Raw genomic sequence first — 15186 nt, 5'->3', positions numbered from 1 at the left:
ATTTTAGAACTGTTCATCTAAAGCTTCTATACTTTGGTGGTCACCAAGTCTTTTAAGGTGTTATTGTCCTTTACCATTTCTGAGGATTGCTCAAGAGTATGAATCCTACCTTCAATTGCCTTAGACTGAGTGTCAATTTCTGCTTTAAGTTCAAATCAACTTAATCTTAACATCCAGGGTCTTTACTGCATTCTTGAAACCACTAAGAGAGTTCTTAATTGAGATATCAACAACTCGTACAATCCTGGAGGCATTAACATTGCTTGCTTGGGTGTTTCCTTGCACATTGGACATTTCCATTGACAATACATGGGATGAGTCATTTTTGTAAGTAAGATGTATTCTGATTCTCATAGCTCAAGACATTCAATAAATAACCAGCAATTACAATCATCAATATTCATAGCAATTGATTCCTCACTTAAATTAACTGCACAAGACAGTCATTTGTCCTGTCCTTTTACTGGACTAGAACGCGCCCGTTTGTTATCAGCCATAACTCTTGGAAAAATTGGCAAATGCTTGGTGGCAAGTTATGGACAAATAACAATGTGCAGAGTTGAAAAACGACCTATATCATGGCCACTACCCAAGAAACGAAACAGGGCTTCATACTTCACTTAATGTCTATAAACTATTTATATAAGTCTCTAATATTTATTATATAACTTTGTGTTCGTGGGGGTTAATTAAATATTCATTTGGGCACACCAGAAAATATAGAACTGACAATGTTGTATCAGCAACACTGCATTGACAATTGTTGATACCACTGCAATGATGATCCACATCCTCTGCGAATTGAAGATTATGAGTCCGTTTACAGGAAAAAGGAAGATAATTTACTGGTAAAACAAACCCATTTGAAAAGACACATTAAGTGTTAATTAATTACTTGTAATAAACAGAAGCTAGTAGTAATGTCTTTGTCTCACAATAGAGTCAATAATTCATTCATTTCTTTTCACTGTAATGTGCATTTGTTTACCAACATAAAACTAACAATGTTAAGACTACATGGCTAATACAAACCGCTTTATTTAAAAACGTCCAAAATATAGCCAACCAGTCAGCTATTGAAAAACAGTTTAAGTATGCACAAAAATATAAAATAGCAAACTGGTTGGCTACTGAAGTGAGTCTATGTATATACAGGAAAGGAACTTAGCAAACTAGGATTGTCTGCCAACAAGGGCTAAAAATTCTTTGTTTGACAAGGGGGGGGGGGTAGGGACTAGGTTGTTGACTTGACTTCATTTAAGGAAAAGGGAGTAATTAGAGGGTCAGGGAAATGGGGTTTAGAACAGAGATGGCCAGGATAAAGAAAAAATGTGATTATTTTAGCAGAGTGCAATTATAATTGATTGAAAGTGCCCATTAATTTAGATTTTTTTCCCATCATTTTGGTATAGTTGGCCAGCAGGGGTTGGAATTGTGGATGTGGAATATCTTGCTTTCCATTCATCATCTCTACATACTGTTTGGACTACTTGGCTAATATTAAACCACTTTATGTATAAATGTCCTAATTAAAGCCAGCCAGTTGGTTATTGAAGAACAGTTTGAGTATACATAAAAATCTGAAATGGCAAACCAGTTGGCTACAGAATTGAGTCTTTGCATGTGTTGTTGTTGTTGATATTGCTTCTGGGCTGTTGCCCACAGGACATAAGCAATGTTTTTAAACACTCACAATCACCTGATCTTTAACAAGCTCAGCTTAATAGAGGGCAATCTTTGAAGATGATCAGGTCAGGCTCTTAATTTAGTATTTGTAGGGAGACTGTCACTATTGCATTCTTATCAGCAGAAAAACTGAAAATCAGTTAGAATTGTAAAAAAATTTGAATTCACATAAAAAAAGTAGTGAACTAGGTTTGTTTTCTAATGAGTGCTAAATTTTTCTTTAAACAGAGGGTGGAAGGGGTATAGGCATTTCTTTTGTATTTGGGGAGATGGTTTTTTCTACTGATGATCCTTCCTTTTAATGGTCTGGTAATTTATTTGGCCTGAAGCTATGAAATCGAGGTCAAGTTTTTGGAATGAGAAAAGAGCTAGAAAGTTAGTACCATTTCCCAGCAATATTATTGTTCGTTTGTTGGTTCTTCTAATTTAAAAAAAGCGAAATAAATCTATGCTAATCGTTTGGCTAATCTAAACAAAGATATATAGGCAAACTAGTTAGCTATTGTGGATTGTAAATTTTGTTGATGGCTGACTAGTTTGCTATTTTAAACTAAAGTTTATAATTGTTACCTGGATATTAATAGCCAACTAGTTAGCTAGTTTAATAGTTAATAGTCTATATTTAATTCTATTGTTAGATGAATAGTTGGGTAATTTAGGCTAAAATTTAAATAGAGATGAGATCTAATAGCCAACTGGTTGGCATATTTAAAGATTCGTGTATATGCACTTTCATCAATTTTAGCCACCTAGTTGGCTAAAAAAATTTAATACAATGATTGGCTAAGGAATTATTTCTCTATATGTAAACTATACTATTTTGTATTAGTTGTATGGTGAATATCCGTTAAATATGTACTATGGCATATTATAAATTAAGATTTTTTCTGTTTCTATTTTTTATTTATTTGATTGCCTAAGCCTATATAGGCCAAGGCTATCCAAAGGTTATATATCGGACCACCAGGGAGTGAATTGTTTCAGATGCAACTTTAATCTTAAAAAACCACACTATTCTCAATATTAAAATCACTCTTTTTTATATTAGAATGTCTCCTTCTGGAGAGCCAATTCTGCTTGTTTACCTTAGTTTTAGTAGCATAGTCTAGTAAGTTTTAGGCATATTAATCTCGGTAGGCCAATAGAATAAGAAAGTGGCTCTTCTGAAGCAAACACTATAATAAAAAAAAAGTAGTAGCTTACCAATCAAACTCCAAATTGACTCTTTTTTTTCAAATATGATAGCTAAGAAAAAGACTTACTTTTCATTTAGAATTTTATCCCAAGTCTTAGCATAATACTTGAATCTGTTTTTAATTCTTTTGACTAAGTTATGCAAATTGTTTTATAATTTTATTGTTTTGTTTTATAGAAACATATTGAGTTGACTGACAAAATACTAAAAAATACCAAGCTAATCTTGATCAAAAGGATTTACAATGGAAATATATTTATTATTTAATTTAATTTAAAAAAAATGGAGTAAGCCATAAGCTTGTCTTGTTACAAATTAACAGTGAATAAAACAATAAGCAACTGTAAACAAAAGACAATAACTGAACCCCTGCATATTGATTGGTGCACAATTAACTAATAAATTCCTTAGGCTGAAAACATTGCAAAATAAGTGAATACACCAGAATGGACATAAAGATAAATTCATTAAACTTTTCTTAGGGGCATCAAGTAAAACAAATCATACAGATGCCGTAAATATTATGGTTCTATATACTGCCCTTCATGAAAAGAGGTTTCAACCAAAGCTGTAACATTATTTCTTTCTTGAGACAACATAGTCAGGTAACATGTTCCATGATTCAATGGACCAATTTACAAAATGACCCTGTCCAACCTTCCATAAAACCTTTTTCTGATACAATTTTCATAAGTTCTGCCGTGAGGGTAAATAATGGCTAATCTGAAAGAAATCACTAAAAGATAAATTGTAAAAATCTTTAATAATTTAAAATCTATTAACTAGGTTTAATCTATCCCTCCTGAATTACAGAGATGGTACGCCCAAACACCTTAGCCTACACTCATAAGGCAAATATTTCAAATAAGGAACAAATTCTTATGCTCTTTTTCAATAAGCTGGTAAATCAGATTTTCTTGTATGATACCACACAGATGTGCAGTATTCAACTATTGGTAATGTCATTGTCTTATGCAGCATAGTAAAGCTTTGCAGGTTAAACCTTCTTTTGATACAAAGCAAACTGTAATTAGCTTTATATGATACAGCTAGTACTTGTTTTTCAAACCTCAATTGATTCTCAAAAACCATACCAAGGTCCCTAATGGAATCAACAGAACATATTACAATTTCACCAATAGAATACTGGTATGCTACTGCATTCACTAGATAATTCACCACAAGACAATTTTTCTGATTAGCAGTCACTGAATTTAAATTGCTCAAATTAACAAGTGCATTTAAATCCTCCTGTAGAAGAGCCACATCTTGTGGGGACGATATTATCCTGTAAAGCTTTACATCATCTGCAAACATTTTTATTTTACTATGTTCAATTACCTGTGGCAAATCATTTATAAATACACATTACAGAACTGGTCCTACACAACTACTCTGAGGAATTCCACTCAAAACGCTACAATGGTTAGATAAGGCTGCACCAACCTTAACATTCTGCAGCCTATCTGTTGGATAATATGTAATCCAAGCCAGAGTCCTCAATCCAATCCCATAATTTTGGCATTTTTTCAACTTTGTCAAGTCATAGGCAGCACAATAGTGCTGCCTAAGTAAAGAGTAATGTGGCCACAATGTATTATTTATTTATTTTTTTTGTAATAATATATAATAAGCAAATAAAAAATATGTTTGAAATGTTTTTACTTTTCTTACTTTCATAAATGAAAAATTATCAAAACTTTCAGGAATGAATATCAGTATATGTTGATTAAACTGATAAGATATTTAATTTCAGAAAATTACTTACAAGCCCTAAAGGACCAAATTCACACTTGGAGTCAAAGCTGTAAAAATAAAAAAAAATCACAAAAATAGCACAACAACTAAAAAACTGGCTAAAAACAACAAAATCAAAAAGGCAAAGCCATTCATTAGTGGAAGAAAAACCTTAATGTCAGAAGGTTAAAGCAATAAAAGTACAACAAAACTAAAAGAAGGAGATAAAATTAGCATTGAAAAGGTTTAAAAGAGAACATATAAACAAAGGGGAGGGAACAAAAGAGTCACATGAATATAAAATTTGGATATCACCAGTACCAAAGAAAAAAAAAAGGAGAACTAGCGGGTTGGTTTATCAGTAAAGAAGGGGACAAAGGTTTTTTCGTACCTAGAGGTTAAGCAGCGAATGAGGGATAAGATAGGAACAGGCTCAGAAACAGTGTCTGGAAGGGGAGTGTCTTTTGGGGAAAATGTTTTCTGTGCCAAGGTTTATTATTGCATTTTTTGCAAAACGGAGGCACAACGTTCCTGTCGTTCGCTCAAGAATTTCTAGCTTGGCCTTTTTTAGAAGGAGTGAGTATGGTACCTTAGATTATTTTAAAATTATTTTTAGGGCCCTCTTTTCAATGGATTCAATTTTTTCTGATTCATCAGGGAGATGCCAAACTGGACATGCATATTCAAGATGCGGCCGGACAAGGGAAGTATAGATGCATAAAGAATGGGATGCGGGGGGGGGACGTTAAATTTATTCAAGAGCTTAAGGAGAGACCTGAATGCATTAGCTTTATGGGCAATATCTTTGACGTGGATATCCCACTTTAAATTAGAGGAAATTGTAACCCCAAGTAAATTAAAGGAAGACACAGAAATATCTGGGGGGATCTGGTTGAGGAAAAGGGTGAGGTTTTAAGGAATCTTGTTGACATTATTAACTTTAGGACCCCTTACCGCATGAGAGACGTACGGGAGCCAATCACCCTGACTTTTGGGAATGATATTATACCACAAGCTACTATGGTGAAACTTCTTGGTGTGTATCTTGACTGTTTTCTTTCTTTTAAACCGCATATAACTCACACCCGTTCCTTAATCCTCCGCCAGTCTTCAATGTTGCACCGGATTAATTCATTTCTTCCTCCTGATATTATGGTTTCTCTTTATCATGCTTTTATTCATCCTTACCTTTCTTATTGCTGCTCTGTCTGGGGCAATACTAATAAATCTCTTCTCTGCTCACTTCAAAGAGCCCAAAATAGGGCTGTGAAGGCTATTTTTCTTCTCCCTCGGCTTTACCCTTCCTCTGATCTTTATAATGATACTGGAATAGCTCCGCTGGATCATATTATAGGTAAAAATACTCTTTATTTAGCGCATTCTGCTTTTCTAGGTACTCTTCCACTGACCCTGCAGCAGTTTTTCTCAAGGACAGGCTCAGGTAGGTACTTTTCTTCTTTGCGTAATTCTTCTCGACGATTTATTTTACCAAAACGATCCTCTACAACAGCTCAGAGGTCTCCTGTATATCAGTCAATTCTATTATGGAACTCCATCCCTTTGGATGTCCCTCTTTTTCTTTCTGCAAAGGCATTATTTCGTCCGGTCTTTCCAGTTAAATAATTTTTGTCTCTCTTTTAACTCTATCCCAATTTGTATGTCACTTCTCTTCTTTTAAAATCTTGTCTTGTTCCAGTGTTTTTTTTTTTTGTTTTTTTTTTTTATATATTTTAATAGTGTTTTATTTTTGTTCTCTGTGGCCCATTACAAGCATTGCTTCTTGGGCCTATTAACTGATTTACTTTTGTATTAGTTTTCTTTAGTATTAATAAATTGATTGATTGATTGATTGATTGATTGAGGGGTTTAATCTCATGTCCAAGACCATAGTTTCATCTGCAATAATATTGACGATGCTCATAGGTTGCTTACTAAGTTTCGGTCGCCGGTTTTGACAACCGTTGGGTCATTAATGAATTTCCATCTGTTGGGAAAATCCTCAGCGAGGTCATTTGTCATAACAGGAAAAGGAGGGGGACCTAGAACAGTACCTTGGGGTACTCCATTGTGGACACAGAGGGGACTTTAATAATGGTTCTGATATTTGACTACCTTTAATCTATTCGATAAAAAGGAGGCAACCAAGTTAACCAAGAAAGGATCAGTATTGGGATTAGTTACAAGTTTCTCAACCAAAATATTGTGGTTAACAAGGTCAAATGCTTTTTGATGGTCAAAGGAAACGAAATTTAAACAGCAGTTAGGTTTTTCAAGAATTTTTTCCAATTAAGTCAATTAGAAAAGCAAGGTAATGGGAAGTAGAAGTGGATTTGATGTTCCCGAATTGTCTCAGGTCAGTAAAAGGCAGGATTTTCTCCTTTAGCCAATCTGCAAGTAATCCTTCATATAGTTCAGAGAATATAGGAGTGAGTGAGATAGGACAAACACCTTACAACCAAGTATTCCGTCATTCTTTTTCAAGGGGGGGGGGGTCATGAAACCCTGTTTTCAAATTTGTGGATATTGGCCAGACTCATTAATCTTATTGAAAATGACAGACAAGGACTTTGAGAGAATGTTACTGAAAGCACTAATAAGAGGAAACGGGATATCCAAAGGGCAGACACTTGTCTTTTTGTAGTTTCCCAATTCTTGTGTCGATTTCAGATAGAGATATGGAGGGGAAAGCAGGTAGGAGAATATCAGTAGGTAAATGATAAAACAATGTTGGAAGGCTCTGGAAGATAAAAGCAATGAACTTGTTAAGATTATTAGCAGTAATTTCTGAGAATTCAGGTAGGTTGAAATCAAGCTGGTCTAGACTCCTACTTTACAATTCTTTTTTTTTTTATATCTCGGAATACCAATTTTTCTGTTTATTGGTAAACATTTCTTTGACCTTGTCCTTGTCCTTGTAGTAGGATCTGGCAGATTTATTTATTTCCTTTTTAATTGGTTTTCTTAGTTTATTAGCTTCATCCAGTTTAGCATGTCTGAAAAAATGAAATTTTTAGCTATTTGGCGCTTTTATGGGTTGATTAATGAATGGTTTGTCACTGGAGCACTTTTTAATTTTTTTTTCTGGGAATGAAATTAGATATTTATCGTTTAGCTTTTTGTGAAAGCTACTGATTTTTTCATCAAGATCATTCAAATGATAAATATCAGACCAATCCTCAATACTCAACCACATTCCATAAGAAAGAAGACTAGCATTTTGAAGGGGGTGGAACGAGCCATAAGTTACTGAGAATGTATGCTTAAAATTAAAAGAGGGGGAGAGGAGGAGAGAAAAATGGCAGCTCCCACCCAATGGAGGCAAAGCTGAGGGAGGACTATAAAAGTTATTCAGATTAGTTATAATGACATCTAGAGAGGTATTTCCCTAGTTGTTGGTATTTTAACTATTTGCTTAACTTTTAGAGAGGAGCAAATTGAATTCATTTTAAGTTAATTGGCGCCACCAACCAGGAAAAGCCCGGTGTTTGGGTACTTAGAGATAAAAAAATCTGCGCTGGTCTGTAACTGTTGGAGAAATTTGCGTTTTGCATCCATATTTTGGTTTGGCGAGTAATAGAAGACAGCTATTGCAATGATATTATAGGGATGGGGGAGTACTTTAGGTTAAATACTTAGCCAAAGGATTTCATCGTACTCAGATAAATTAGGAATTGGAATAATTATAGGGAAAAGGTTGCATTTGGTAAAAAACATGACATCGCCTCCTTTTTTTCCAAGTGGGTGATCCAAAGCGCACGGACCTTAATAAATGCTGAATAATTTGACAATCAAAGAGACGTTTGGTCATGAGACTATACCTCTATAACAGCTATTACTTCAATTCGATTTAATTCTTTTGGCACCTTAGTTCAGTAAGTTTGTCAAAATTAGGGCTTTCGATTAAAAATTTCGGAAATTTAAAGCCTTGGGGAACCGTGACTGTCGTTGATTTTCAGTAATTCTTGGGGTGGGTTTTAAATTTGGGCTGTGGGATCGTGCTGATAATTCTTGGGGTGGTCTATTTATTACAGGATACTATTCGCATGTAGGAACTCTCACACCAGAGTCACATTGGTAGGGTACCAATGGGGAATAAAGTGCAAGGAATGGGGGAAAAGCTGCCTGGTGGTACGAGAAGAAGTCAAATTGGGAGTGTTCTTTATAGGGAGGGATAGTTGGGCAAGGTGATGTTGAGAAAAGGAAATAGGTTGGAAGGTGTCTGAGGGGGGAGGGGTCAGGTTTATTTTGGCAAAAGACGGATGGAGGCCAGAACTAGTTATCAAATTCTTGCACGGACAGGATTTATGTCTATGGGATGTGGATTTTTAGGAGGGATGTGAGTAAGGGGAGGTTTTGGGATAGTCGTATTGGGTAACGTGATCTGAGAGGTTGGGTCGTTTGGGCACGTGTATGTACCTGGGACGGAGGAGACTTTCGAGGGATAGATTCCTGGAGTATGCTGCTCTGCTTAGGGTATGCAGGTGGATGAAACTGGAAGTAGACTGGAACACGATCCAGGGGAGGAGGTGGTCGCAAATGCTTTCGGTGTCGCCCTAAAGAAGGTTTGATTTTAGACCTACCCTCAGCCACGGTGATAGTGAGCAAACCAACACAATTTGTCAATACAAGCTAAAATAGGACAAAGGTCAACATGATCAAAACTGCACTTGTCGGACGTACAAATACCTAAGACAAATTACGATAAATTTGTAAAAACTTGCACTGCTTATGAAACTTACTGAGACCATGAATAAAATGATTCCATATCACTTTTTTTCCGTATCTTGCGGTATCTTTCATTTCATTTTTCACAAGTTTCTCAAAAACAATTACTATGTCATCATCTGCATACGCTTTAGCATCAACCTTGTTAGTCCTTAAAATAGCAGTGTCGTTGTCATCTTTTAATTCCGGCATATAACCGGAAGCCAGTAAGATACTAGTGTATTCCGGGACTTGTTCCGTTACCATAGTAATAGGAGCTATGTCTGTGGGATTATTTGTTCAACTTCAATATTTTTTCCTTGTCGATTCCAGTCATTGGCATTGCTACTAACCTGGTTTGACACTAGTTTAACTGCAGTTTACCTCTTGAATGAATTTGGAAAGGCCAGATTACCTTCTTCTAATTTTTTTAATTCATTTTGTTTAATTCATTATTTTTTGGATATGTCTTGCTTGGTTGAAAGGAAGAGAAATGTTGGAAAAATTGAATTTATCTAGTTGGGGAGAAATATGATTGTTTTGTATCACATGTAGGGGGCTAGTAATAATGGATGAAATGTACCTTAATGTCTCTCTAATCCGTCCTAATTTCAAAAGCCACAACGCAGCTCTGGTTTAAGAATTTCAGGATTAGTAGAGCAGATTTCTGTCTGGCAAGCAAAATCTTTAACTCAGGGGTTTTGGATACGTTATATAATCACTGGTAGAACGTGAGTAGGGTTTGGTCTGAACAAATACCTCATATAAGCAGGTTTTTAGTTTTCCATTGGTGGTGTCAAGAGTAGAGTATGGGTCGACAGTAAAAATGGTAATGCCCTCATTCTGACCAGCAACTTCAAGAGGGAGACGTCACTTCATGTTGGAGGTCAGGAGAAGCTGGAATCATCCTGCGAGAAGGGGGGGGGGCAATGATGATTCAAGTCCCTTTAGAATATTAAGCATTCTAGCTCTTGAATTTGGAGAACAGGGGTGCGAGGTGAAGGTAAAACAGGTGAGTTCAAAGAATTTACCTGTATGGTTGAAATTTTCTTAGAGGAGCTGTCTTGACAACACCAGCTCTAACTCCTATTAGCTGCATCAATTTTGGCACTCTTTTCCGCTCATGTATGGAACAAGCAATTGCACCATTTTCCACATTTTATAGAGTTCGAAAAGACTCTCAGCGTACATTCAGGACAAACTAGGCTTTGTCTAACTATCTTTTTTAAAAGTTTAATGGTCCAAAAGATAAACTTTATTCACCGGGTAACAACCATGATGCTCACAGGTTGGATGCTAGATGAAGACAGCAGGTTGGATGATAGATGAAGACTGAAATCTGGGTACTCTGAACAATTCATCGGCAATTTCTTTGGAAAACGTCTAGCAAATCTTCATCTGCTTTTCAGATCGCCCATGCTTCAGAGCCATTTTTGACCACTGTCATCGCTGCAGCTTCTAATATCCTAATTTTGGTTTGCAGACTTACCTTATAATTCTTCCAAACTTCTTTTAACAGTGAAAAAATACCCTGAGCCTTGGCTATTCTACTTGTAACATATTTTCTGCTCCCGCTGTATTTACTAATGATGCTACCAAGATAAGTGAAGATGTCCACCCGATCAATTTTTTCGCTACCCAATTTCACCTTTTCATGTTCATTTAGTCCTAGCATTAGTGACTTAGTCTTCTTAACATTAGTTTTCAAACCTATTCTTGCAGCCCAGACTCACAGAACCTCTAAAAGATAATTTGGTTTGCTCACATTTTCATCTAGGATACTTAAATCATCAGTATAATCTAAGTCCAGCAGAAATTTTTACTCCTCATTTGATTCCGTGGTCTCCCATTGCCTTTCCTGTGCTTCTTAATACAAATCCGTGAAAATCATCCATAAAAAGGGGGATACAACACAACCCTGCTGAACTCCTGATTTTATAGTAAACCAGCTTCTAACCTCATTTTCTACCTTTACTGTAGTATTGTCATTCTCATACATAGCACTCATGGCTTTGATGTATTTGTCTGGTACATTATACTAGGATAAGACCTTTTCTAAAGCTCTTCTATCAACAGAACTGAACACTTACTCATAGTCTATGTGACTGAGGACTAAAGGTGTTTGATAACTCAGGCACTTCTCAATTATTAACCTAAGAGTGAAAAATTTGGTAGGCATATCCCCTATCTTTTCTAAAACCGCGCTGTTCTTCTCTTAAAACTTTGTCTACGGCATTTTTTGGTCTAATAAGTAACATATTACTCAGTAATTTGCTACATACATACCAGACTAATGCATTGATAATTACCAAACTCACTCTTATCACCATTCTTATAAAGTGGTTTAATTGAGGTTTCCTAAAATCACTAGGTACTTCCCCTTTTTCAAAAATCATATTCGTGGTCTTCAGTAGCTTATTTCTAACCTTCGAGTCACCATATTTAAGAAACTCATTTACCACACCATTAGCACCTGGAGCTTTATTATTTTTTAATTCTTAGTACTGTTGCCAATTCTTCCTCACAAAACAAATTCCTTCACATCCAATGTATCACAAGCTTTTTCATTTTCCTCTGTATCTTTTCCTGCAACCCTATCTCGGTTTAGCACATTCACAAAATGTTCTGCCCATCTCTCTTGAACTCTTTCCTTACCACTAATTTTGGTCCCGTTCTTATCTTTAACTGGGACAACTCCGGATTAACTACTACCTTTCAATTTACTAATTTGCCCGTACAATATTTTACTTTTATGCCGTCTAGCAGCATCTTCCAGATCCTCGGTTTATCCATGGGCCCCACTTCACACCTCTGTAGTTTGTATTTTAGTGCTTTCGCCAATTTCTGTACATTCCTATTTTTCATATGATCTATCACTTAGATTATTGTTATACAAGCCCCTTCTCCTCTCTATTAAGGCCGTGATTAAGTGAACTTGAAAACGTCGAGGTTCGAAATCAAAGTTAGGGTAGCCTTCTGTCTCTCAATTCTCTAGAGACCGTCGATTGTCAAAAATCCTTCAAATAGCACTTATTTATTGGCGGAAATAGCAGGTTAATTATACCAGCTTGTATTTCTGAAACTCCTAATAAGTTCAGTTAGAATCTTCTGAATTTGTCGTTCAAAATGTCGATATGATAGTTATTTTTAACGTCGCAACATTCAAAGTTCAATTTTTCATGTTCTTTAAATCGTTGAAATTGTATTGGTCTCAGGAAAAGCAATGGTGATGGATACATGTGCTGGACGGGACCAGCACATCTTCTCAAGTCTACAATGAAACGCTTAAGCCGGCGTAGAACTGGACAGCAAGAAGTCCTTCGGACCTCCAGTTTGAATAGAGGCTTTTTGCAGTCTTGGGTTCATCTTGCTCACAACATAGTTTTCAGCACTTGGCGATACTCTTCTATCAACATGAGTACAAATCCTACACAGACAGTCTCAAGCCTAGTACCTCTGACTCATTATATATTCATGCCTACAAATATTATGCTACTACGGGGAGGCGACTCATAGTAGATAAATTAGATAGGAAGATGTTTTTCAGTCTGAAAACGCCCTCCAAAACAAACCAAGCCCAGAAGAATTATCCACTAGTCAGAATGCTGTGTCGTTTACTAGGCTATAATTTCCTCAAGGGGTGCCATTTCTCAAGTGGGGATAGAGTTTACCACCAGGTTCCCAGTCTTTCAGGTACCTGAAAGGCTGGAGGCAGAGGCTTTGCAGAGCCTGTTGTTCATGGGTTTGGATATTACGCCCTGCTGCAGTTGTCCCTCTATAGAGGATCCTCTCAAGAAGGTGTGCTATATCACCATGCAATTTAACCCAATATTGGGAGAAGATTTGTAACTCACGGGACGTCTGCACACGCTGGGGGCCCTGTGCATTTTAGGGGCCTTCTTCTTCCTCTATTATTATTTACGGCCCCTGTCGAGGGTGCTTCAGTTTCTATTATGGGCCCCCAGGGAAAAGGCCCCCCTCGGTCAGTGCGTCCTATGAAGGTACCCTACATATCTCTTGGGCATTGCTCTATCGCCATCTTGGGACACGCTGAGTGGCCTGGGGGTAGTATAGTACTCAGCCTCGCTGAGTGGCTGAGTTGGGGGGGGGTAGTGTGTGTGTGTGTACACACATATATAGGCCAGTGTATTCTCCTGATGAGCCCTTATGTTGGGTGTTGCCTCTGAATTATTTGTCTATATTATTTTTTCTATTGTTTGGTAAATGACGACTTATACTTATTGACGACATGACTGCCTGTCCATGGATTATTCTTTATGGTTGATTGTGTGTGGCTATGCTGTTTGACCTATTTGATTGTATGGATGAGTAGGGTTAAGGCCTCATTCAAGTGCTGGTCTATATTAATCACTAATTTAGGAAAACAGTCTTCCTTTTCTCCTTCTGTCTCTCTTTTTTTTTTGTGTTTGTGCTGTTGCATTGGTGATTTCTCATGATATATATATATATATATATATATATATATATATATATATATATATATATATATATATATATATATATATATATATATATATATATACATTGTATGCCTCATATTGACAAAGATGACCACGGTCTAACAGCCAATCCATAGGACACATCCAACCAAGACGAACAGAAAGTATTCGGTATATTAAGGGGTTATCCCCCCTCCCCAATACCGTGCCCCCTATGTTTAAGTTTATAGGACTTTTAAAAGGGCTTACTGCTCTAATCGAATGGCCCTTGTGTTTTAGTAGTCGTTCTACAAAATTGGGACGGTCTAACTTAGTTAGGACAGGAACTGGCGTAAAGTCAAGGCACTGGGGAGGCCCCCCCATATACGAAACAACTTCAGCTCGTTTTGAGTTTTAATATTGCTCAGCTAGGTAATGGGAAAACAAATTGCCACATAAAGTTCTAGGCTAAGAAGCTGTTGTAATGTAAGGAAATCCATTGACTGATTTTACTACTGAGTTTTTTTTTATTTTATAAGATAACTAAATTTCATTTGGCTCTGATCAGTTAAGAGGCAAATTTGAGGTGTAATCTTGATATTAAAATTACTCCTTGTATGTTATCTAAAATAACAAAGGGTGATGCAACTAAATTCCCTGTTCACCAGTTTCAAAATATAACAGCCTAGCTGTGACATAACAATTGCTTCCTCTCCTCCTTCCTTCCTTCCAGGCCCCTCCTCTCCTCCGTAATGGTTGGATATAGCCTTAGACTTTATACAAAAGTTTGTATATTTTTTGTGGGGATAAAAAAGAAAGAAATGGTGAGTTTAAAGTTTTTTTTTATTAATTAGCCTACCTAAGAAGATGAAAACACCCTTCAATATGCCTTTCATTGCTAGTTCCAAATATAGCTTATTAATTGCCACCTTTCCATATTCACACTAACCCCCTAAATAGACCAGACATTGCCCTAGCCTATATACTAAACTTTGCTTTTTACTTTTCTTTTTTTTTAGGTTGGCTTCATTTGCAACTTTTGATGAGAAATAACTATGCAAATAAACAAAATCAGCCAAGTTTTATATAACCTAGAGTAATAAATCTTTAGGAATAATTAAATTGAAGATTAAAAACATAAACCCACATTGTAAATTTTATTCTTGAACATAGGCGCACACATACCCAATCCTTTTGAAGAGGGTCAGTGGATTTTCCTCGGGGGATGGGGGGGGGGGGGTGAATCATGAATATCGATTATTTTAAGCCATGACTGTGGGATGGGGGCTTTTTTGGGCCAATATCAGTGAGTGATGCTTCCATGCCATCCCTGTCTCTGCTGGTGTGTATTAAAAGTTTAGATCAGTTTTACCCTCAGTCATTTAAATGATTCATGCTATGCTCGTATTGACAGCTCCAGGTATA

At 36.4% G+C, this 15186-nt stretch overlaps 1 protein-coding gene across 1 annotated transcript in view; it reads left to right on the top strand.

The window, feature by feature from the left end:
- LOC136041519 (exosome complex component RRP46-like) overlaps positions 1 to 15186 on the top strand; it is a gene marked incomplete at its 5' end in the record, with an annotated part of 363665 nt that overhangs the window by 5661 nt on the left and 342818 nt on the right. The window contains one exon of the mRNA XM_065726225.1: positions 6012 to 6059. Within this exon, the coding sequence (XP_065582297.1) occupies positions 6012 to 6059 (48 nt within the window). The remainder of the gene's footprint in view (positions 1 to 6011; positions 6060 to 15186) is intronic.

The sequence above is a fragment of the Artemia franciscana genome, unplaced genomic scaffold (genome assembly GCF_032884065.1).
Source record: "Artemia franciscana unplaced genomic scaffold, ASM3288406v1 PGA_scaffold_23, whole genome shotgun sequence".
NCBI classification, from domain to species: domain Eukaryota; kingdom Metazoa; phylum Arthropoda; class Branchiopoda; order Anostraca; family Artemiidae; genus Artemia; species Artemia franciscana.
The sequence above is the reverse complement of the archived record's forward strand: the minus strand, read 5'-3'. Positions and strand labels throughout refer to the sequence as shown.